Source organism: Leiobunum rupestre, chromosome 6, assembly GCF_980474605.1.
Source record: "Leiobunum rupestre chromosome 6, qqLeiRupe1.1.hap1, whole genome shotgun sequence".
Taxonomy (NCBI): Eukaryota; Metazoa; Arthropoda; class Arachnida; order Opiliones; family Sclerosomatidae; genus Leiobunum; species Leiobunum rupestre.
Window position 1 is genome coordinate 34,791,249 of NC_143389.1, and position 24,536 is coordinate 34,815,784.

Consider the following 24,536-nt stretch of genomic DNA (forward strand, 5'->3'; position numbering starts at 1 on the left):
CTATGGCCGCCATTTTGAGGGCAATTTTTTATCTATAGGAAAAAGCATGGGTGATGTTTCCTCTTTCAGTGCTCTAATGCTCTCTCGTAAAGTTCGGTTCTCAAATTCAGGTTGAATCATCTGTAGTCTGTCTGTGTTCCTTTATAACAAAACTTTAATCGAAAAGCCTCGGGTAATAGGTTAACTTCCGTAGGCACATTTCCATTCGTTTCTGGATAAAATTTTCATGCAAATTATCTATTGGTGATATGGTTGTCTTTTAAATACTATCTTGTGGTGGTGTACGGTGGGACGAGTTTTCAATTTCTTTAGAATAGTTTTCCATATTATCTTCTATGGTTATATCTCTACAAGTGACATGTAATTAATATGAAAATTTTGTGATATACCAAGTCTTTGCTGCTGAACCAATTCATTCATAAAAACTTTATACTCTTCCTAGAAAGAAGGCATAATCGAATTATCTCTAGAAATTTAAGTTACTAAAAACTTAAAAAGGCTTAAGTTAAGGAACCAATTTCATTTAATATTTCGTAGCTATTGGAGTATTATTATACTAGATGGTAAATTTAGCGTTGGAATCCAGTCCTGGGGCTCCGAAAATGTCTGCTACAAACCCTCAAACTCGGCGTTGGGCTCCAATTTTTTCTGTGTTTTTTTCTTGCCCAAAGGCGAGTTATCTTCTTTGGAAAGCGATTAAATATAATTGAGCTCCATAAATACTTTTACAACCAAAGATACTGCATCAAACCATATTTAATTTAATAACTTGTGTTTCGAAGTTACCCCTGAATTTTTCCCATACAAAATAGCTGGCGCGATTTCAAATATGGCGTCTAAAAGAAACAAGAATATGTTTGGCGCATGCTCACGTCCCTTCCCCTTTTCCGCCCCATTTTCTGGCCAAAAAGGAGTATTGACGAATCCTAGTGAAAATTGACACAGATTCAAAATTAAAAATACTTTCTTTTTTGAGATTAAAGGGAATATAACCTCAGGTATTTGGTGTGGAACACCAACGCTTGCAGCTCTGGCCGCTCTTGCCTTTGGCTTTAAAAATGTTTGGCGCCACTGTACAGGGACATTTGAAAAATTGAAGGGGTCTTCCGTAAAGATTGCTTTGCAGGTTATATTCCCTTTAAAGGGAATAGAACCTCCAACGCGTTCTTTATGGAAGATCCCATCAATTTCCTTTATTCCCTTCACAATCGGCGATTATCAGCGCCGCAGGTGTGAAAAGGCATGGGAGGCAGCGGACAATATTGGAACCCTCGGGGGGCGACAGAAATACCAGAGGTTATATTCCTTTTAAGAACGTAAAATTTGTTAATATTAACATTCGCTTGTAGCGTATTTATTTTAGAATTTCAGACTTAAACGCGTTTTTGGGTTTATTGACGGCAATCAATCGAACTTTTTAAAAGTCATTTAATAAAAGTATTATTTACTTTTTAAAGACTTTACGAAAGCACTCTGCGGTCGAATTACATTAACTGTAGTACTAATAATTATTATATTACTTATGTTAATATCGTCAAGAATTTAATAGGTATAAGAACCGTGAACGGTAACTTCTTCTGCAGCATGGTCACGTGTAGCGCCATCTTCTGGTTGAAAATTATTTTTATTTTTAAATAGTATTACATTTACTATAAAATGTGTATAATTACGTTTCTCTATACAAAACCTTAAATTAGATTTAAAAAAAAGAAGCATTTGAACAGTCGAAATTTTTAACACTTTAAAAATGATTTTACATTTAGAAATTTAATGATACATAATAATTAGAATAAATATAATTCGTTTAATAGAAGTATTACTAAGTACTAACTAACTTTGATAATTATAAAAGAATGATGCCAGCATTGTTTTGGTTCTCAAGGCCCTAAATACGTTCTCGCTATTGGTACTAAAATAGTTAAAATAGAATGAAGAAAACACAAGACATAAATGTGATATTTACACAAGGGATTTATTTTCATAAAATACAAAAAAATTGCACATGTTAAGAAACAAATCCATAGACTTAAAATTTTATTTTTCATGTAAACGGGATGGGCCAAAATTGTAAATTTCCGTAATACACGCTTTCCAATTTACATCGGAGAAATTTACAGGAAAAAAAATCTTCAGTCGACAGATGGCTCTTATGTCAATTGAACGGATGTATTGCCCTTAGTTCAGTTGTTGTCGGTGCTACTTGAGTTTAATCAAAGTAAATTATTGAAAATTTGTTCAAGGATTTCCCGAAAGTTTATATTTAGAACTTCTAACAAAGTCTAGCGTAAATAAATTCTTGGTTTTTAATTATTTACACAGATTCGGTAAATAAAATGGCATCTTTAGATCCCGAGTGACGCCTCATGTTGGACCCATCCCAGTACGTTCAAAGTAGACTAGAAAAATTCATCTCAATTTTGATTTATCCCTTTGAAAATTACGAGTTTTTTTTGTATAACCATTATTTCATCTTCTGGGCTTCTTTTGTTGATTTTTAGGGAAGGAGGTGTGCTGGTATTTCGTACGCGAATCGAAAATGATTTAAAGACGGACATTTTTAAACGTTCGTCTATTATTAATATTGTAAAATTGGTTTGGACAAAATGACATATTTTTATTTTTACCGCAACTTTAAAATTTCGGTGTCTGTTGACAGGATCCCCTATTTTTGACATTAATTTATCATCGGCTACGGTAGATTTGAGAGTCGCGCTAAACCCCCCCCCCCCCGATATGATAAAATACTTTTTTCTTTTTTCAAACTAATAAATTCTACGTTTCAAAGCATTTGATATTTACCGACGAACGGCAAATATTTAAAAATGACGGGATGAGGATCATGAGGTCATGAAAGCGAGTAGCGGTTCCAACGAAAACCATTTGGATGCTTTTGCAGTGAAAAAGACCTCGTAAAGTATCGCCCTCTATCGATTAGCGTGACTAGCGTCAAATATTAAAATATTATCGAACGATCCGAAGAATGCGCTTTGTCGTAATTATCGAAGAAACAGTTAATCTACTCACAATTTAAATTGATAAAATAAAAAGGCGCGTGAATTTTCATATTTAACATTTATTTTGTTCAATCGAAAATATGTTTATTATAAGTTACTAAAATAAAATTGGGCGCTAAGCCTCTGTCGGCCCCAATACACTAGGTCTAACTTACCCGTCGACAGTGACATCTATTGAGCTATCGAGGTACTACACTAGAGCCGCCACTCGCTTTAAAACTCGTTATTCTTTAGTACAATTCCGTGAATATTTATTACAAATAATTAAAATATTCAATTTTAAATAATTATGGACTATGAACCCAAAGCCTCTAAAAGGTCGTTTTCAGATCTCTATATTCGGTTGGCTAACACGGTGAGCTAGACCGAATGACCCCTCGTATAGACGAAGTATATATTTATTTTTGGTACAATAAAAATTTCGACTGACCCATAATTTGAGTCAGTTTTGTTCCAAGTTCGAACGGTGAATAAAAATAGCCCAACGAATTTCCAGGCGATTTCATTTGATATCTCGTCGAAAACAACGAGGTTGCGATTTTTCCACGGTGGCCCATTTTGTTCTAATGTCCTCGAAAGGAGAGGCACGCCACATCTATTTGATCCGTTTTTTGCGACCGAAACCAATGTTATTTTTTTTAGAATTTGGTGGAGCTCGGGCCGTATTCCATTCGGGTGGGGGCGGTTCTCGTGGCGGTGTTGTAGCGGGTCCCGTACACCCCCGCCGAGTAGTTCGGGTTTCCGCCGCCCACGAGGGCGCTGTGGGTGCCGTACGTCGATTCGGTCGAAGCCGGGTAAGTCGAGCTGGGCGTGGGCGAGTAGGTGTTGTGGGCCGGCCGGTAGTCGTAGTTGTGACTCCGGTAGTTGGAAGATCCGTGTTGCGTCACAGCCTCGTATTTCGTGATCTTCGTGTCCGGGTCCTCGTAGTCGTCCTCCGTGTTAGAATCTACACCGAGTTATTGGAAAAAAAGGGAAAAAAATACCTTTTAGTTCGTTATAATTTCTAATTTAAAAGGGTCGCTTATAATGATATAATTTGTAAAATTTAAATTGAATTTTCATTCGGTTTTCAGGTATGACCAAGAACCCATTTTAGTTAAAGCGAAACCTAGTTATTTTGTAAAGTGTCCTCGTTCAAGTAAACGCCAAACTTTTAAAAATAAAGATAGATCAAGAATGTATTTATTTATATTCAGGGAGAATGAATATGTCGAGACTATCGACGGACACGATGAGGCCTTAACCCCGTCACGCTAAGGGGGGGGGGGGGGGAGGAAAAAAGGAGGCGGTTTTATTTTTTGCGTCCTCGCTGCAGCGTTAATCGCGTCGAAAAACGTAATTTCTAAGAACCAATGAGATTGCAATATTATTTGATTTTATTAAAGCGGAGGAGCATACCGGGGGGCCCAACGGGTGGAATTAGAGAAACGCTAAAAATAATCTCGACATATTCATTCTCCCTGAGTATAAATAAATACATTCTTGGATAGATATTTTAAAATAAATGATTAAAATATTAAAAAAAAATACTGACTAAAAGTCAGTGGGTGAAAATTGCGCTCCCCATATCTTGTGAAGACTCACTTCCTGAACGTCCCGACGACGTCTATTCAAAGGTGTTTACAAAAAATACGGGAGGTCATGTGACAATGTTTTGTCTACGTCACTTAGCTGTAGCTCTTGAAGGTAGAGAGCACGCGCTGAAGTCGCGAGACCCTTCGAAATTGAAAAGTCCACGTGCGAAACGCGCGTACCAATAAAGTATTAAAAGCTTGTTATTCGGTTTACTCTGTATTTCACTAAAAGTTGGCTGCTTGCATAGCACATGTGTCTTGCAGCGAGCCAGCTTCCAGTGAAATACAGAGTAAACTGAATAACTATGTAGTCGGCCTTTAAGCCCGTGACGCAGATAAAACATTTTATACTTTTAATTTTTTATTGTTTTACTTTTTGTAAACACCTATTATTTTCCTTTAAAAGTGTGAGAGAAGGTACCTCAAAATAAGGGGAAGATAAGTTTTCAGCCTCTGACTTTCGGGAAACTAATCTTTTTTTGAGAGAGAAACGCGGTACTTCAGCCGAAAATAAACCTTGTAGGCCTGATAATTTTAACTTATAAAGTTTAACAGCTACTACGTTATCATATTTTATGTACAAAATTGAACTCCCAGCGGTAAAAACCTCGCATCCAAAATCGACTTAATTTTGGGAAAGTCCATTTCCAACAAAAATGGTATAAATGTAAATTTTCTTAACGTTACGAACATTGGCGTTTAATTACAAATATTACTATTTTTATCACGTTCGTTTCGTATGTAATTTACGAAATAAGAGCGGGTGCTTGACGTTATATGACGGCGAAAAAATTATAAAAATAACCATCTCCACCCCCTCCAAATTGCCTTTTTTGGGGGTCTTTTGGGGGAATCAGTCCGCCTCGCAACGGATAATATTCCTCCGAATCCTTGTCTCGGTAACAATGTAATTTCACCGCCTTTACCGAAATTGCCTTTCCCTAATAAATACCATCGGGATCCCCTTAGGACGAGATTAGATCGGGATCACCAGTCCACTCCTTACTCGACAACCTCGTCCGCAGTTATAACAAGTAAACTTTACTCTCCCTCGTGCCTTTAACTATGGTACCAGGAGTACTCTTTCCCCGGGAAATAAGCGTAAGATTAAATTTTTGGTAATATCGCCGCCTTTGCGGGTGTAACGCTTTTTAACAACCCCCCTGTATAGCTATAATTAAGTGCGCTTCAGAAATTGGAAAATTTAATATGAAAAAACAAATTTGCAGTTCTGTTTAACTTTAGAAAATTATCTCCTATTTTAAATAAGACTTTTTAACACGCGAGGGTGGAGGGAATTTTGGAGCTATTATACGCATTATTTAAAATCGTAACTTTTTTCAATAATATCAAACAAAGAATCATTGGTTTCTTTTTATTTATTTTATAAGGATTGGATGACCACGATTGTAAATTTTCGCGGATGCTAAAACTGACTATTACTCAGCAGAGTTTGGAGAAAATGTTTAAGATATTAGGTTAATTTGAGGCTTTTGCTAAGCCTAAACGCGTAAAATATTTGGGATTAGGAAATGACTTGAAATAACGCAATTTGTAGGTCTGAATTTCGGGACGTAATATTTTGTCGTAAAAGTGGCTCATCTTTTTCCGACGGTCGATAACAAGCCGCGATCTTTTATGGGGGAATTAAAACGATCATCCTGAACCTTTTACATCTATCCTTCCATCGCTTTACGACGATTCTCCGGTGACTAATCTCGCTATTTTTATCACTCTACATACTCGTAAGCACTCCTCTCCACTCTCTTATCCCCCGAGGATGAGAAAGTGCAAAAGACTGTAATACCACTAGGGTACCCCGTTGAATTCTTTAGTTACTTTCTATTTTTTCTACTAAAGATGGCGACACTAGGAATCGATTTGAGTCAATTGCCCTACATTAACCTAACCTTTAATAAACGTTCAGTACTCTAGCTAAATTGGGAATTGGTAACGCTTCTTTTAAAAGCCCACAGACTACGTAATTAAACCTCTAATTACCTTTTAAAACTAATAAAAACCAGATTTAGAGAAAAAACATAATTTGTCTGAAAATTATGTCCTTCGTATTATGGCTATTTTGAAGTGATTTTAAGACGTAAGTAGTCGAATTATTAGTTTGTAAGCCTTATTTGCTGTTAATATCTCGTTACTCTACGGATTCTATATATCGAATTAGGAAAACAATACGAGATAGACTGGGGTGCTATTTTGTTCGCTGGCATACAAAATCCGTTAGACATCAACGGCGTGTCTAGCTGAAATAATAAATTATAGAATTTTTGGTAGCCTCAGATTTACGAACAAGATAGCACTCCTGACGTCACGTGTGGGTAAATACGGGGATAAATCTATGACATTGAACCTACCCGATGTTTATAATCTGGCTCAAATTTGGTTAATATCTCCTGCGATCGTCGTAATAGGAACTTGGTCCCCGCCCGTAATTTAAAACCTCGATTTCCGAATAATAGCCCGTATCTAGAAAGAGAGACAGACAGACAGCAACAGGTTACTGAATAGGCGCTCCCTTTTATAACGAAATTGGCACCCAGCCACCCCCTCTTTGGAATCACTACGTTAAGCCTAACGCAATGTGAGAAAGCCTCCTTCCCTTATTTATTATCTCGTATATCTTAATCGTATTAGGGCATTCAAAATTGACTTGGGCCTGTATGCGTGTTTTGGGTGTTGTAGGGCCAGAAATGTATTTTAGGTTTTTGGGATTTTTGTAACGGGAAGTGACGTACCTCTGTCCAACTCGTCGAGGGCGTCCCTTAAGGTTTTGGCCACTTTTTTGGTGTCGAAGATGTACTCGTAAATGAGTCCAGCTAGTAGTCCTCCGGCTATGGGACCAAACCAGTACACCTAGACACGAGGGAAAAAAAATCATTTTAATATGTATGTCAAGCTGGCTCAGTCAAAAGACTAGAAAATATTCAAAACTGCAAACCCAATTTCTTTCCTAATAAAACAGAAAAGTAATTTTACACATTCTAGTTAACACATTTAGTTCTTTAGATATTTTTAGATATTTATTTAGAAAATTTAGAATTGTAAAATTTGACGGGTTAACTAATTCGGCTAGATAACATTTCAATTATGATAATTTAGAAAATTAAAAAATTAAACCACACATATATTGTGAAACTTTCCTTGTTGGGAGACTATACTAGATATTATTACACATTACCATTTACTAAGGCTAGGCTATATTTCCTACTTCGAAACTAAACATTGCTTCAAAATAGACAAGTCTCTCCTACTTCCGAGCTAAACCTTTTTATTTCTAGCATTGCTTCAAAGTAGACGGGTGATAATATTTTAGTTTAGGCAATATTTTTTGTTAATTTTGGACACTTATATTGATAAACGTAAGAAATATTTGAAGCTTGGATATTAGAAATTGTATAGCTTTAACGAAGTAAACTAACTAAAATCTAAAACAATCCATTACGGCAAAAACGCGTACTAAATATTGGCAGGCGTAATCTGTCATCCGTAAAAGGGGCCCATTTTCTAAATCGCTCCTTTATAAAATAAATATTCAAATTTTTAATCTTCCGGTCTATTAAAAACAAAATGAGTAGCGCTCGAAGAGGTGACGCTCACCGAACCTCGAAATTCAAAAGAGAAACCCGTAAAAAGCATTTATCTACAAAAGGAATAAAGTTTATTATAAAAGGTAAAATGATTCGGTCTTTTCCCTTCGTTTATTCTTGTTTATGAGTGATTAAGCCTAAAATTGGCGACGGAAACAAACGCGGCGGAAGTGAGATATAGCGGCTACTCTCTCTCTCATTCTCTCCCATGCCGTTCCTTTTATTTCCAGCGCGCCTTTTCCCCGAGAAATCTCTTCTCTCTCTCTTCGGTTCCGTATGTGCAGACGTGTTATACCATTTCTGTTTCTCATCCTGTCCACTGGGGGCGCTAGCCAACGGGATGATTTGATGGAGAGCATTCCGATTCCGCTCACGGAAGATCGGAGGGAGGTCAGAAGGGGGGAATCTGATCACGGGCCGGTGCTTCAAATTAGAGCGGACCCCCTCCCCCCCTTTATCTCTGGTTTCGGCGCGTTTGGGCCCCGGCTCCCCGGGTTTAGTTAACCTTTCTCCGGCCTCCGTAGTGGCCCTTTTTTTACAGACGTGTTTCTATGAAGAGGATTTCGCCCAAGTCTCTTTTATATAATATAGAAACTCAGCGACTTGATGGCAGCCCGTGCTTTGATTTCAACGCCCTCCTGTGGGAAATTTCGGCAGGATGTTTTTTTTCCACGAGGATCACCAATTTCTCCGTTCAATATTTTATACATTTGTTCACCTCGGATAATTTGTAAAACAAACGCGCGTTGTCATTTTAAATGAGATATCTCGTATTGAGCTCCCTGGAGGTTTTCGCATTTCAGCGCGCTTTGACTGCTATTTCCAGGGCCGTATTACTGAGCTTTCCGCCGGTTCTGCGTCGACGAAATTTTGCGTTCTCTGAAAACGGATCTTAGCCTGGTGGCGTACTTCGCCATGAACATTCGTGTGTTGCGGTTGGAACACTTCTACAGGCGTTGGTAGGTCAAATATAGACCAAATATTTAAAGCGATAACTGTTTATACCAAAACAAAAATAGTATCTTTTAAAGCTATAAATCGTAAAAGATATACAATCGAAACGTATTAAACCGTTCAACATTAACGTTTAAATATTATTTAAATAATATTGAATATCGATATATAGTAATTCAAAAATGGGATACAGAATACTTTTAAGATAGTGAGAAGAAATTGAAACCCAATTTTCCCGTATAGAGAAGGGGGGGGGGAATAATAAAGAGTAGAAAAAAGGTGATGAATAATGCATCGCGAAGCGGGAAAAATAATTTTCCAGTTTTTTAAAAAGTATATATTTCATTCTTTGCGGGCCAACGATTTTTATCGGAGCAAAATATTGAAATATATGGGCGAACGGAATTTTAGCCTCTTCGGGAATAAATTGGTATCGCGCTTTCTCTACGGAGAGTTTTCTCGCGACGTCACTCTCCCGCCTTCGACTGAACTGGGGAAAATAAATTCGATCGTATGGTAACCCCGCGTGCCTAGCATCGCGACGAATAAAACCACGGCGAGCCCGGTAACCCCGCTTTGGCGAGAAACCCTTCCATACCTTTAAAAGGGCAGCGATGTGGCCATTCAGTTCGCTGAGGCTCAATATCTATCTTACTCTAGAGCGTACGATCCACCGCTTAGATATCAGGGTTTCCCCCCCGACTTTCTCGACGATGGCTACCGTAAGAAACGTTTTCGCACTTTTTAAAAGGTGAACCGTATACTCTTTCAACGTTTTTTCTATATATTGGTTGGTGGGTTGGGGAACAGGAATGTTTGAAATTCAAAAAGAAGCCACTTTCGATGCCCTCTCTCCTCCATCTTTTTTCAGACTAAATCTGCTTTTCAGATCAGTTTCTTATTCCCGAGAAAACGATATTTTATATGCCGTTTTTTTACACGTATTTCAAGATTGCGTGATATATATTCCTACATATGATATTAACTCTAATAAATTATTTAGTATTTATTTCTTTCTTTAAATTACGCATAGGTAGATTATTTATTTTGTATTCTGTTAAATTAAACGAGTATTCTATAGAACTCTAAATTAACTCAAACAAATTTATTTCAAATCTTAAAATATATCTCAGAATATTAAATTAGAGAAATGTATGTTTCTCAATTTTTGATCATCAATTTGTACAATATATCTTGATGGGGGAAACGGATTCATTTCGAAATTGTAATCTTTTATTCAAGTTGAAGAAATCGAAATTTAAACTTAAGCTTTTGGGGAACTAATTATCTTTCACAGAAAACGAATTTAGCACCCCTACATGCTCCTCGAAGCTAGCCCTCCGCTATAGATACGGTAATGGAAGAAAAATATATTCCCTATAGTGTAACAAAATCATCAATACCGTGAGTTAATCATAATAAAATTAAGGTAATTTTTTCAATGTTTTATTTTCGCGTTTAAACGCGCTTAAATTATCTATAACTTTGTATAAAACTAAAGAATAAAAGTCATTGATATAGATCAATAGTTTCCACTCCAAAATAAACGGAAAGTCCGGTTGGGATTTCAAAATGACGGGAATATAAAACCTATATATATATATATACATATTTGGTCATAGTCAGTGTCTAAAGGCCGGTCCTTCCTCTGGGCCAAGCTAGTGGCGTGGCCTAATGTCGGGAGCCAGTGGACTCCCCGTAACTACCGCTCTTTGAATTTAGCGGAAAAACTTCTCTCCCTCGTCCCAGAAAAATGTCGAAATGGGAAATCCGGAAACAAAATCTATTCGGGTATTCTTCCGCTTTCGGCGCATTCTCTTCGGACAGATCCGAAACCCAATTACGACTCTCCCTTCCCTTTGTTGCCCGCCACTTCTTTCCTTTCGGTCAACTCGACATCGCGTAAGCCCCGGACGTTCCCCGCCAACCCCTAACGCCTAAGACCCCGCCTTCCACCGGCGTATTTTGACGCGGACGAAACTTCGAGATCCGATACGTTTCGGAACGGCGACGAGTCGGAATGTCGCGTACGAAAGAGGGCTTCCGTTTCCCCAGAGGGGCTTCTTCCGGTACGCGGATATAGTCGAAAGACGATTGACCAGAAGAGAACGAGACTGATGGCTGGATTTGGGGCCGCCTGACTTCCACATTTCTGGAAAATAATAGTGCCGGGTTAAAGGAGAAAACCTTTCTTGGTCCGCTCTAAAAGAGGCTTACGGAAGGAGTCGTCTATTTTCTCGTCCTCCCGAAGATGTTTTAAATGCTAATGGCCACCGAATGGGGAAAATATCCCCGTTCGGCGGCTTGCTTGCCGAAGATGGATTTCTCCGGAATAACGGTGCTACCGGACTACCTATTTTTAGGACTCTCAAAGGTACCCCGGGCAGTGTTACCAGAGGGAAATTTATTTTACGCGTAACGCTGTCGAAAGAGAGAAATGTCCTCAAAGAGAGAACCCCGGCAGAAGATGTAAAGAGAACCTTTCCCTACTGATCAAGAACCCTCTAACGGGCGTTTTTTCATGCACCCTTTTTTTTTCAATTTATAGATGTATCTGGTCAGGAAATCCTCCTTGGGATAAAAAGAGAGAGAGAGATATATATATATATATACATCTCTTTTTCGGTCTTATTTTTTGCTTCTTGTCCCGGCTTCGATCCCTAGTGACGTTTTCCGGATGGCTGATGGGTTTTTACTTGGATATGTCCGCTATTTAATTAAAAGTTATTTCTTGTTGAGTGAGGAATGGAATAAAGTTTTCAATGGAAGATTTTGTTTTATAAAATACTAGAAATAGTTGAAAGGCTTTTGTTAGATAACTAATTTGGCTCGGATACGTTTGGTGCCTTTGGCAAGGCTTCCCCTTACGCCCATGTGCCTAATATATATCTTACACTTATATATTTCACTACGTCTTATGCAAAAAGAGTACGTAAAAATTAATGGATGAATAATTCTTTTTCACTGCTATCTGTATTTTCTTTGGTTCGAGCAATGCCTATGTTTTCGAACACTTGACGTATATTTTCGTCTATCGCGAAAGAGCTTGAGGCAGTGGCGTAGCCAGGGGGGGGGGGCACAGGGGGCACATGCCCCCCGCGAAACGTATGGTCATACGTACAAATATTTTTATTTTTTTACTTTTTTTCAATGGCGTGCCCCCCCCCCCCCCGAAACTAAATCCTGGCTACGCCACTGGCTTGAGGCATTAATTACTGTAAAGATAATATGTTTAAAGCCGCAAGATTAGTACCTTATAACGCGAGATAGTTTAAATTTACTTACTGTTGGTCACTATTCTTCAATGACACTAGTTCATCAATTAAATATATAATTAGGAACATTTTGGTCGCTATTGTCCTACAGCTGGTCTACGTTTGTTTCAATTTTGTCTGGTTATGATATAGGCCAATTGTTTGAAATTCTAACTAAGGTTCAATTTATCGTCCAATCACTTTGCCTTCTTCATGTATTCGAATTTACCGCAAAAATAGCTAGAAAATGATTTAACCGTCGTTGTGTTACAAATCAACCGAGTTGGGTTCAAACTAGCATCTTTGGCACTCGTTTTGAACACACGGGAACTGATGTCAGAAAATAACTAGTTGATTTGGCTGATCTTTGATTTATCTCAACGTGTAAAGGCTTACATCTAATATTTTCGTTTTCTTATTTGGGACTTCTTGTTTATATTTTATTTTGTCAGATATTTCTTTCCTCGAATGGAAAGAAAAAATCCAAAAGCTTTTTTTGGTTGCGCTCCTCCGGACTGAAGCGGGAGTCCCAGTTCAATTCTCTCTCTCTCTCTTTCGGTTATATCCCTTATTATAAACGACGAGCTAAATCTGGCTATAGCAGCCCGTGTATGTCACTTTGAAACGAGAGTCAACCCCCTCAGGAGCAAGCCAGCCCAACTTAACCTTGCGAAAAAGGTTACATCAAAGTTTGACCCCCTAAAAAGGAAACTATACGCGTATTTCCAAAAATATGACATACAAGGGTTAATCCTGCGTACTGCACGCTATCTTCCAACAATTTTTCCCGGAATCAGAGGATAAATAAAAATGATATTCGAATGGAAGAGGCTTAGGGTTGAAATATCACATTTTCATCTTGATTTCATCGTTGATTTAATCAACCAAAATAATCATATACTTCTGATTGAGCTATCATCCGTTCCGATTGTTTATCGGGATGTCAAAGGTTGCTAAACGTTCAAAATTGGTTTAAAATCTTCTACGTCAGGAAAACCTGCTTGTAGGTTAGCTTACTTTGATAGATTTCCGATACCTAGACGGCATATCCGGAAAAAGCAAAAACCCTTCAACCACTTTTACGGTTTTTCCGATGCATGAATCAAACGTTGTTGCAGGTAATTATAAGAGTATTCCATTACTTAATCATCAGAATATTTAATTATATCCTCATTAGAGTATTTCATTATATCCTCATTTGAGTATTTCATTTTTTCATCATTAGAATATTTAATTATTTCCTCATTAGAATATTTAATTATTTCCTCATTAGAATATTTCATTATTTCATCATTAGAATATTTCATTATTTCATCATTAGAACATTTCATTATTTCATCATTAGAATATTTCATTATTTCATCATTAGAATATTTCATAATTTCATCATTAGAGTATTTCATTATATCATCCTTAGAATATTTCATTATTTCATCATTAAATTATTATATTATTTCACCATTAGAGTAGTTCATTATTTCTTTATTAGAATATTTCATTATATCTTCCTTAGAATATTATATTATTTCATTATAACTTCCTTAGAATATTATATTATTTCATTATATCTTCCTTAGAATATTACATTATTTCATTATATCTTCCTTAGAATATTACATTATTTCATTATATCTTCCTTAGAATATTATATAATTTCATCATTAGAGTACTTCATTATTTAATCATTATAATATTTCACTATTTCATCATTATAATATTTCACTATTTCATCATTATAATATTTCACTATTTCATCATTTGAATAGTTCATAACTTCATCATTAGAGAATTTCATTGTTTTATCATTAGAGTAATTCATTATATCATCCTTAGAGTAATTCATTATATCATCCTTAGAATATTTCATTATTTCATCATTAGAATATTTCATTATTTCATCATTAGAATATTTCATTATTTAATCAAGAATATTTCATTATTTCATCATTAGAATATTTCATTATTTAATCAAGAATATTTCATTATTTCATCATTAGAATATTTCATTATTTAATTAAGAATATTTCATTATTTAATCAAGAATATTTCATTATTTAATCAAGAATATTTCATTATTTAATCAAGAATATTTCATTATTTAATCAAGAATATTTCATTATTTAATCAAGAATATTTCATTATTTAATCAAGAATATTTCATTATTTAATCAAGAATATTTCATTATTTAATCAAGAATATTTCATTATCTAATCGTAACAACATTGCATTGTTTATTCATTACCAAATTTGATTATTTAACCATTGCAATAGCAATATTTAACCTTTGAAATAAATAAACAGTTTTAATTTTGTACTTGTAATATATTTAATAAACGTATTTACGGCAAATGTCGTTAAATATTCAATCATTTGATTCAAGCCACTATTTGAACTGTTTCTATCTTAATTCGAACGGAGCTGGGCTCAAAGTAAACAGTCTGAATAATATGCGGGCAAATATATTACTTCGGGTAATATGTCAAACTAAGAAGAATAACGAGTTGAAAGTTATTTAGGAGGCTCCGCTTTTGGCGAAACCAAGTTAATAATATAGCCGGTTTATAGCGGTTCCTAATAAACACCCCTTATACCGGTCGGGAACTTAATTTTCTACTTGGTTAACTTCGGTTTTATTCGGTCGTCCAAGCTCAAAAACCTTGGCTTCCTCGGATGGCGGAAGCGCTCGATCGATTCGACGCGCAGTCGGCCCCGCTAATTTATTAGGAAAATAACTTTGCCCCTATGCTGCCCTCCCTCCCAGCGTACCACTAAGGCCTTTTTTACCTTGACTTCTTGCGTTAAATAAATGACAGAACGGGATTAAATTTACCCTGGTTATAAAATAACGCGATCTCTTCATTCGCTATACCCGAATGAAAATGATAATTATGCCAAATTACTTGTTAACTTGGTTTAATTAAGTGGCGAATTCCAAATTAAATCGTCTAGGAAGAACAGCGATATAAGGAAAACCCAGAATGCATTTGGGTACCAAGAATATGGGCGAAATCCTCTAGTACTTTTAGATACAAAACTTAAGGGGGAAGACTACAGTGGCCATTGTCTACTTTAGCGCTATTTCAAGCTGAACTCTTTTAATTTTGTATTTTAACTTATAAAATTAATATTTATGTGTAAACAGCCTCTTGTTTAGTGATTAAAATAATTTTGTCAATTTTAAATTTTAAAGTAATTAAGTTATTACGTTTTAATTCGGACCCCGCAGCTAAACAAGTTGGGCAAGCGCCAAAACTACCCTTTAGTTAGGACCTTATATCTCGTTAACTATTAATATTATAATTATAAAAATTATTTTAAGCACCAGAGGAAGGTTCAGCCTAATAATAAAAATATAATTCAATTGTGTAATTGTTAAAAAAGAAACGCTCAACTTGAACGAAAAAGAGACTTTTACTGTATTCTTCCCCCTTAATCGTCTGTGTCGAAAATCCATTGGAGTATGGGCTTAAGGCCTTTTCACTCGAGCCAACTTTTCAAATCAAAATGCTGAGTCAGCAAAAATGGATCAGTGATCCATTTTTTTATCGCATACTTTTTTGGTGGATCAACTCATCGAACTTTTATTCACACGAACCAACTAGTTTACTCAACTCAAGTTGACTCATCTAGTTGGATCAAAACGTTGGCTCGTGTGAAAAGGCCTTAAGAATATAAACTTTCCCATAGGTATTATCGTAATACGATGGATATGATGGATGGATTTAAATATATATTTAACAGTATAAAAAACCCGATTACGGAAGCAGAAATATTTTAGCTTTTTAGGGACTAAGCGAATAAAATATAAATACATAAAAGACTCAATTTCCCCCTTTTGGACTCTATTCATTCTTCGCTCGTTTTTTTTCATCCCTTCTTGATGCGCGAGAGGCGAGATAGAGAAAGATGAAGATGAGGATGCGGGAAGACGCTCTCACGATGGATGGATGTTGGCTGTGACGCGTCTGGAATTGCCCAGGGTCGCTTCCGAGCCAGATCCGAGTATCACTAACCGGCAGTGGGAAAATATAGTAACTCGCTTGCCTATCAGAAACTAAATGTAAAATTCAAGTTAAATTTATATTTAAAACTAGAAAATTTTCAATACAAAATTATTTTAATTTAAGCGCGTTGAAACTTAATAAGTGAAAAATATTTAAATTTACAAATTACAGGGTCTAATTTTCCTCGCCACGTGGTCCTATTTTCCGAAATCATAAGTTTCGAGTTAGCGTGTTTTTGCTTTCCCCGTTTGATAGAGTTGTTCCAGGAAGGAAGAGCGTTCTGTCACCGCTGAAAGTATCCCTTTCCCGCTTCTAGCAGTACTCGCTTTTAGTCAACGTAGTATCCGAAGCTTTCAGTGTCTGCTTCCATTCATCTCTTTACGTAATCATTGCTTTCGAAACGAAAACATTAAAATTGCATTGCCATTTCTTATTGATGCCGAATACTCTCAAATAAAACTAGCAAAGATGGGATTTTAAATTTTGAGAAGTCGCGGGAAGTTACTTACGGATAGGAGGGCATGTTATCAGATTTATAGCTCGGTGGAAATTAGATCCTTATATTTTACGATTGGTGGAATTATATACCCCCGTACCGTAAAAATACATACCGTGGGTATAACAGCCATGGCAGTGTGTCAGAATTTATAGCCCGGTGTACCTAGTAACAGAGACCATACCACCGGAGGCCTATCATCATAGTGCCCTACGCCAGCGTCCCCCTAGCCCGGACAGGTGACAAATCCAGCATGGGTAGCAGAACCCTACTACTGATGGTCACACCTTTGACGCGAGCCACTCAACCCAGCAGAAGGTGCAGCAATGGGTGGACCAATCCCCACTTCGCACACAGCAGTGGGATTTAGAATGGATGCTATAGCAACTCCAGCCGACACCCTACCTATGAAGGTAAGGAGCCAAACCCTTTGGAAAGAGCTCCTAAAGGGGAACGACGAGCACATAGCAGCCCAAGTAACCCGGCACAGCTGGCACCGGAGATCCCGATGGGCTCCAAAAGGCCGGGAAACGGCCGCAGCATCTCATACGGAGACCACCGCCCCACAGCAGCCTACCAATTCCGCCGAGGCAACCAGTATGACACTCTCCGTTAGCCTGAGTCGAAGCCCAGTTTCCGCCCCTACCTGAGCGAAATCAGAGGTGGAGATAGGACCATTTGATCACGGCTAACATCTTCAGTGTGCCACCACCCTTATGGGTTACAAGAGCCGGACCCCGACTACCCGGTAAAGCCACCAGTTATTGCAAACTGTGACCAATTAAGGGCCCGGCTAGGTGGGCACACTGTTCTGTTAGCTTTTGAAGGTTTCTTCGCGCCCAGTTGAACATTCAGTTTAGTTGGAACGATAAAAAAAATCATGCCAAAGTGGCAGAGAAAAAACACGAGTGGAGATGGCAACGTGGTAAATGTTGTGACATTGAATTGGGAATATAGTACTGCTAGAATTACAGTTTCAATCTGCCTTCCGCGAAACAAATTTTTCAAAATTTGAGAACTCTATCATTTGTTGGTGGCGCCATCCGCTGTAAGCGGCGGGAACTATATCCGATACAATTTTGTTTCCCAATCGTATTGTACTAATATACTTTGAAAGTGATAGAATTTGTTTCCCGAACGCGCCTATGTAATTATAGTGGTACTATTCCCACTTCAATGTGTTGTGATGTTTTTAAATACATTTTACTCGTGAAGTATTTCTGCTCTTTTCGTTTAGGTGTTTAATGATTTCGTCTTTTATAGTATATGTTTTTAATGATTTTATCTCATTTAGTATAAATGTTTTATGATTTTAGGTTTATTTTATTTGGTGGTTTTACACTTTTTTCAAAAATATTTAATAGAAGCGTGCAAATAACGCTTTGGGGAAAAGATTGGAATATCAAATATTTGTTACCTAGCCACGTCAATAACCAAATCGAATATTTAAATCGTCAAATAGTTTGACAAAATATTTGTGAATGAAAAATAGAGGCAGTTAACAGATAAATTCGAAATGGTATTTCGAATAACAAATAATTTGACGTATTTGGTTTTAAATTTTTTAGTTTTAGTTTTACTTTGCTGTTCTAGGAAATTTCTGAACAAGGTTCAATAATCTATCGAATATTCGAGAACATTTCCAAGTTCTATTCGATCTAATTATTTGGTTGTAAACAAATATCTCGCGATAGTTAATATTGAAACTAATCGTTAATTTTTCATCACTGTTTTGTCATTTTCAAGGAAATTACCCGTGAAATATTGTCACGAGTTATGTTTCATTGAAACATTATATTGCTCAAAAGTAGGCGTGAAAAAGGCTAGCAAGTAGGAGGGAATATTTGAGCATACTCGAAATGTCCGAACAATTTTTCGCAACATCTTCCGATAGGTGGAAATATCGAGCCGCTGACTCTCTGCAGAAACGTTTTCGAGGGAAGAGGTTAAAGAGGGGTCGACAGTGATATCGGGCATTTCGTCAATGTTTAGTTCGGATAAATCAACACAGAGGGCGCTGGCAGGTTGGGTCTTCTCCATCGACATCAAAATATAGCTTTTAAATTCGGGGCCTTCCCTTTTTAGAGCCAAAATACAGTCTGTCCGATAGTGTAAGCGAGAGAGAGAGAAGGAGGAGTGACTTTAGGGTGTCGATAAAATCGATTAACTGTTCGACGCGTTTTCCGATATGTACGAGCGGAAGGAAACACATCGTCGGGTGAAGGCTGCGAAAGGAGGGCAGGAAGTAGCCGCTGGTGCCACCCCCACGTACGGAATAGTACCACTTTTAAAAGAGCGGATCAATAAGGTTCCTGATTGATTAGGTAGGACATCACGTCACATCAGGGGTTGGGGGCGAGAGTGGACGGGACGCGTTGGAATTACTTAAGGCTTATAAAAGTAGCCCTTTTTTCCGACGAGAAGTTAAAGTCTCCCGCCTGTTCTTGCCGACGATAAAAGAGTGGTCGCATTGATTTGACTGAAAGATTCTTAAAATAGAGGCTCTCCCGCTTTGACCTTTCACGTAATATTTACTCTGCCTCCCCGAATTCCACCCCCTAGCTTGCCTCCCCACCCCCGCCGTTACTATTTATATAGTTATAAAAAATTGACTTGGTAAAAATTGAGTTAAAAGAACCGTTACCGTTAATCTTAAGCTACATTTTCTCATTAGACTAATTGGAACAAAGTTTTCATAATTTTATGAACGCAATTTTCCAAATATTTCACAATGGGCGCTTCAATAAAACCAATTCAGCGGTTCGCTAGAACGTGCGAGCTACTCTTTACACGGTGCTTGTAAGAGTGGATTAATTAAAGCGTAGGGATTAAAGAAAAACGTTTGATAATGGCGCTCTAGCGGCAAGAAAATGCAAAAATATATTTGGGCATGCGCAGATATATTTTTGCAAACATAACTAGAATATCCCCGTGCGATAATTAATCGACGGCCAACTTTGATCTCGCGCTACAGTGGCCAACCTATTCGTTGAAGTTTCTATGTTAACCTACGAGTAAACGATATCTGTATGAGTTGAGCGCCCCTAGCGGAATATTATTTTTTAGAATAGTTTTTGCATTGAAGCAAATATAAACAAGATGTCCCAGACATTTAAGTACACACAATCCCCCCCGATGTATTAACTATATTTCAAATATTAAATTTATATTTGAACAAATTTCCAATCATTTTGTACTTTTAACTTTTAAACCCAAGAGGAGTTTTATCGAAAACGCATTTTTCGAGTTACCTGGTTTTGGAAATAAAGTAGCGAAACGTGAACACGTTAATTTAAATCAATTTTTATACAAAACGAATTTTTCGAGTTACCTGGTTTTGGAAATAAAGTAGCCAAACGCGAACGAGTGAGATGGCGCCTGTTACATAGAGCTCGGCGGAACAGGTAAATTAATCGCCAAAATTTAAATTATTCATAAAAATTTCAGATAATTTTCGGCTATGGATAAAAACAAATAAAACGGATATTTCTTATCCAAACGACGAGCTCTACGCGTGTATCAATTGACACGGAATTCAAATATGACAATAGCGCGTCCACGAGTTGCGGGGTCCCACGAATTGGCCAGAAATCTCACTTAAAATTAAAATTTCTTAATGCAACCGAAATCGTAGTTCAGAAATGATCAGTACCAACTAAAAATATAATATTCAAACAATTCCTCTTAATTTTAAAAAAGTACGTAAATTTTAAGACGAAAATCGCCAAAAATCACTTAAATGGGCAAATACCCCACTTCCGGGGCCCCGATCCCAAAAATTATGAAAATCCCGTCGAGGCTATAATAGTGCCTACCGATTGAGATATCAGTCGCCTTTGTACCACTAACGTACCGCGAGCAATCGTGTGTACGGCGGCGGCGGCGGCGGCGGCTACACAGTAGGTGATCGTAATACACACAAATCCCTAAGGATTGTGTGTAAAAACTATTCACCCCAAAACGCGTCTTCTCAACGTAACCCTCGACAACTAACGCCACCGTTTTAACGAATATTGAAAACGCAGAATTACGTCACATTGGATACAACTTACGTCACAGACCCAATTGGAGGGTTACGTTGAGGAGATGACATTATTAATACGGGTAAAGAGAGGATCGTTTATTGAAGCACCTTATAATCAAAATCTTAAGCGTTATTTTACGATTGGACTTCGAACAAAGTGTTTATAACTTTAAAAACGCAATTTCCAAAATATTAAAAATTGAATCAAAACGGTTGAAATATGGGAAATATTAATTATTAATGACCAGTGAGATCCATTACGTACATACATAAATTAATAATGAGGCGTAAAAGTGATTTAAAACCAACGTTTCGCAAGAGCCACTCTTCCTTTTTCGGAAAAATTTAATTATTAATGTGAATTTAAACCGCTTCTTTGCATCTCATTATTAATTCGTTATTTTACAATGCGCATTTTGTTCAATCGATTTAAATATTTTTAAATTAGACTGCCCCAAAAAATAAGTGTTCATTGCGCATCTTCGCAGCAGTGGCGTAGCTAAGATCTCCAGGGGCCCCCACGAAACTCTTTTAGGGGCATTTATAGGGGAAAAGTCGGTATCTGGCTTATGGATCGCTAAGAATTTAGGGGCCCCTATTTACGCCACTGCTTCGCAAGCTCCCGCTGATTTCAATATACTTCGCGTCCATTGAAAATTGCCTCGAGCTGGCGAAGATACAAGTTTTAATTTTATTGCATTAATTGTGCTAAAAATAGATTCGTTACTTTTAAATTCCATAGACAAAGGCATAAGTGGATCCACTTATGATAAAGGGTATGGTCAGAAACACGTGTTTCCCCTCAGCTAGTCCAGATATTAATTTCCAAATTTCCCACTAGCCACGAAGGGAGCTGCGGAGCGAGCGTATTTCTCCGTTCGCTCTTCTAGGACAGGGGGCGAATGTTTCACCCTTAGGAGGGCTTTAGTAATAAGTTAAAACGAACCCCCGGAGCTAAAGAAACGATATTTCGCTGAATAAGCCGCTTCCGTATACATTGTGGCGCCATCTACGGGAGTTTTTCGAAAGTAGAAACTAATAAAATTTTGTACAAACGGGATAAAAAGAATATTACGTAATATGCACTTATTGTTTTCTAATAGTAGATGGCGCTCAGTTATGGAGCTTGTACCCGATCTATTCGCGTGAAAATAGCCTTGAATCGTTGCCTATGAATACGTTATTATAAAGACCCGTGTTCGGTCAGCGGCGGCGATTGGAAAACATTTCTGTGGGGGCACGGGCCATTATTTTTTTATCCAAAAATTCATATACTTAAATTTTTATTACTATATATATTTTTTAAAAGCGTTCTTTCTTATATCTTTAGAAAAATACCTGTGTACATGGCTAGATCATTAAGCCTTTCTTGGCCAAAGCAAGAGGAGCCGGGTTCGATCCCAGCTTGTGGCACTGGGTGAAAACTCGGAACAAATCCTTCTGCGTAGAGTTTGTAAGTTCTCGCCCCACTGGTTTAAGGGGTTTTCCCCCGAGATCTTCGGTTTCCCCTTCCATAAAACTTGTTGAGGTTAACGGTAATAGTTAGTGTAGCTGTAGGGAGCTGTTGGCTCGCGTGGCATGCAGGGCTTGCCACACCCTCCTACGCATTGTAACCCGGCCACCTGAATAAAGGCTTCAAAAGTCGCTTGATGACTTAGGCCTAAGGTGGTGCCAAGGGTATTAGCCTAGCTGATTATTATTATTATTATTATTATTATACTTTACGAAGGTATTTTCTTCAATTGAAATTTGGAATTTTCGTTCGACAATTTTCCAGTTGCAATAACATTAACGCCATCTATCGGTTTCAAAGATTTTGCACTGAAAAAAGGCAGCGCGTTCTTAAAATTAGTCTCGCGCAAAAGTACTATCTGTGCCAATTGCGATAAAATAAAGCGCGTGTCAAAACTATTGAAGTTGTCTACTTGTGGTATTGAAAATACCTTTACTTTACATTATTGAAACTGGTGAATTACGGCCTCTAGACTGGTCCTCTCGTATATGAACCCCGTTGTCTAGGCAACGGAAAGGTTTCAACTTTCAAGAGTCAAGACCCGAAACAAAATATGGGGTTGCAAACTGTTGCATTATAATGAATTTGGGAAGAAGTTTAATTTAATTTCATTAATTTAATTTTTTTTAATAAAAACTGTTTTTGTCTCATTAGAAAAGGTTAAGCCTATTAAAAAAAACCCTTATTAGATTCAGATCAGAGAGCCATCTTCCGTGAATCGGAAGTGAAGGAAAGAGTCGTCGTGTCGTGCACGGGCCTCTATAATAACGTAGGCAACGGAATTTTTTGAAACTATACTTTGGTATATAAAATTATATGTATGTTAAATAATTTTAGATTAGACTTAGGTGAAATTTATTGTATGCCAATAATGTGAAAGAGCTTGTAAAAAATTTGTATTTTAATAAAAATATTTTCCCACTTAAAAATTGAATTTAAAGGAACACCTCGACAAAAGTATCTCCACCGTGCCATAATTTAAAATAACATCCACCTCTACATTAAAAAGACCGTGGCAACCCTGTTTTAAAAGGACTAACGATTGGGAAGAAAACGGAAAATTTTTCTAAGAAAATTAACATCATGATTTTTCCACGCGTGTTTAAAGGGAATATAACACAAACGTTTGCAGCTCTCGCCTCTCTTGCCTTTGGCTTTAAAAATGTTTGGCGCCACTGTACTGGATAATTTACAAAATGAAGGGGTCTTCCGTAAATATTGCTTTGCAGGTTATATTCCCTTTAAGTGCGCAATTGTTTATCTGTGGGTGGTATTATTTGAAAATTGCGCCTTTAAAAAACGGAAGAGGACTGCGGCCATCTATTGGGCAAATAATGAAGTTATTCGGATGTTTATTAATGTTAAATACCAACCACTTTAGTTGTCTCGGGTAACATTGATTTCGAGTACATAAAAATAGTTTTTAGTAATAAATGTGAAACGCAAAGTGTCAAGGCAGTAAATTCGACCTCTAACGAACTCCTCGAAAAATAGGCCAAATCGAAATTGGATAAACGGCGGTTATAATGGCGGCTTTTTAACGTGGACTAAGTAGGGTCCATTAATTAGGGCTTCTTTCCGCGTTCATCGGACTGGTAATTGAAAAAGTCTTTGCCGGCTTACACCGCATCCATCGCTGATAAATCGGACTTTAGAAAACATCTGTTCGGGCTCCGACTTTTTCCAAGTTTTTCTTTCGTCGGCGCAAAAAGGTATCGGCATTCTACCCAACATAGATCTATCGAGTCCCGAATCGAAATTGAAAAGTTCAAAAGGAAGGCGGGGTGAGGAGAAGTGAGAAGGATGCCTTTTACGGACGGAAAATACCAATCGTCCGTCAGAGAGCGGGTTCGACCTTTTCCCCGAATCGCGCTGGCCAATTTATTGAAATTCTATACCCGCAGCTATAGCTATAAATTTCGGTACCGCGTGAAATGAAAGGGGACATACCCAATGATTGGTCCATTTGTTCATGACGAAAGCGGGTCCCAGGGACCGGGCGGGGTTCATCGAGCCGCCGCTAGACGGGATCTGAAATGAAATGTACAAAAAGATATTGATGAGCTAGTAATATTGTATTGGCAAAAATAGCGATGGAAC

General features: G+C 37.4%; 2 protein-coding genes across 2 annotated transcripts in view; both read right to left on the minus strand.

Moving 5' to 3' along the window:
* LOC149940717 (platelet-activating factor acetylhydrolase-like) overlaps positions 1-24,536 on the minus strand; it is a 333,976-nt gene that overhangs the window by 44,763 nt on the left and 264,677 nt on the right. The gene's annotated exons all lie outside the window — the stretch shown is intronic.
* LOC149940722 (aquaporin AQPAe.a-like) overlaps positions 1,948-24,536 on the minus strand; it is a 128,232-nt gene continuing 105,643 nt past the window's right edge. Inside the window, exons 5-7 of the mRNA XM_090178213.1 lie at positions 24,387-24,467; positions 7,339-7,456; positions 1,948-3,960 (exon numbers count right to left, since the gene is read on the minus strand). Of these exons, the coding sequence (XP_090034339.1) occupies positions 3,653-3,960; positions 7,339-7,456; positions 24,387-24,467 (507 nt within the window). The 3' untranslated portion in view covers positions 1,948-3,652. The remainder of the gene's footprint in view (positions 3,961-7,338; positions 7,457-24,386; positions 24,468-24,536) is intronic.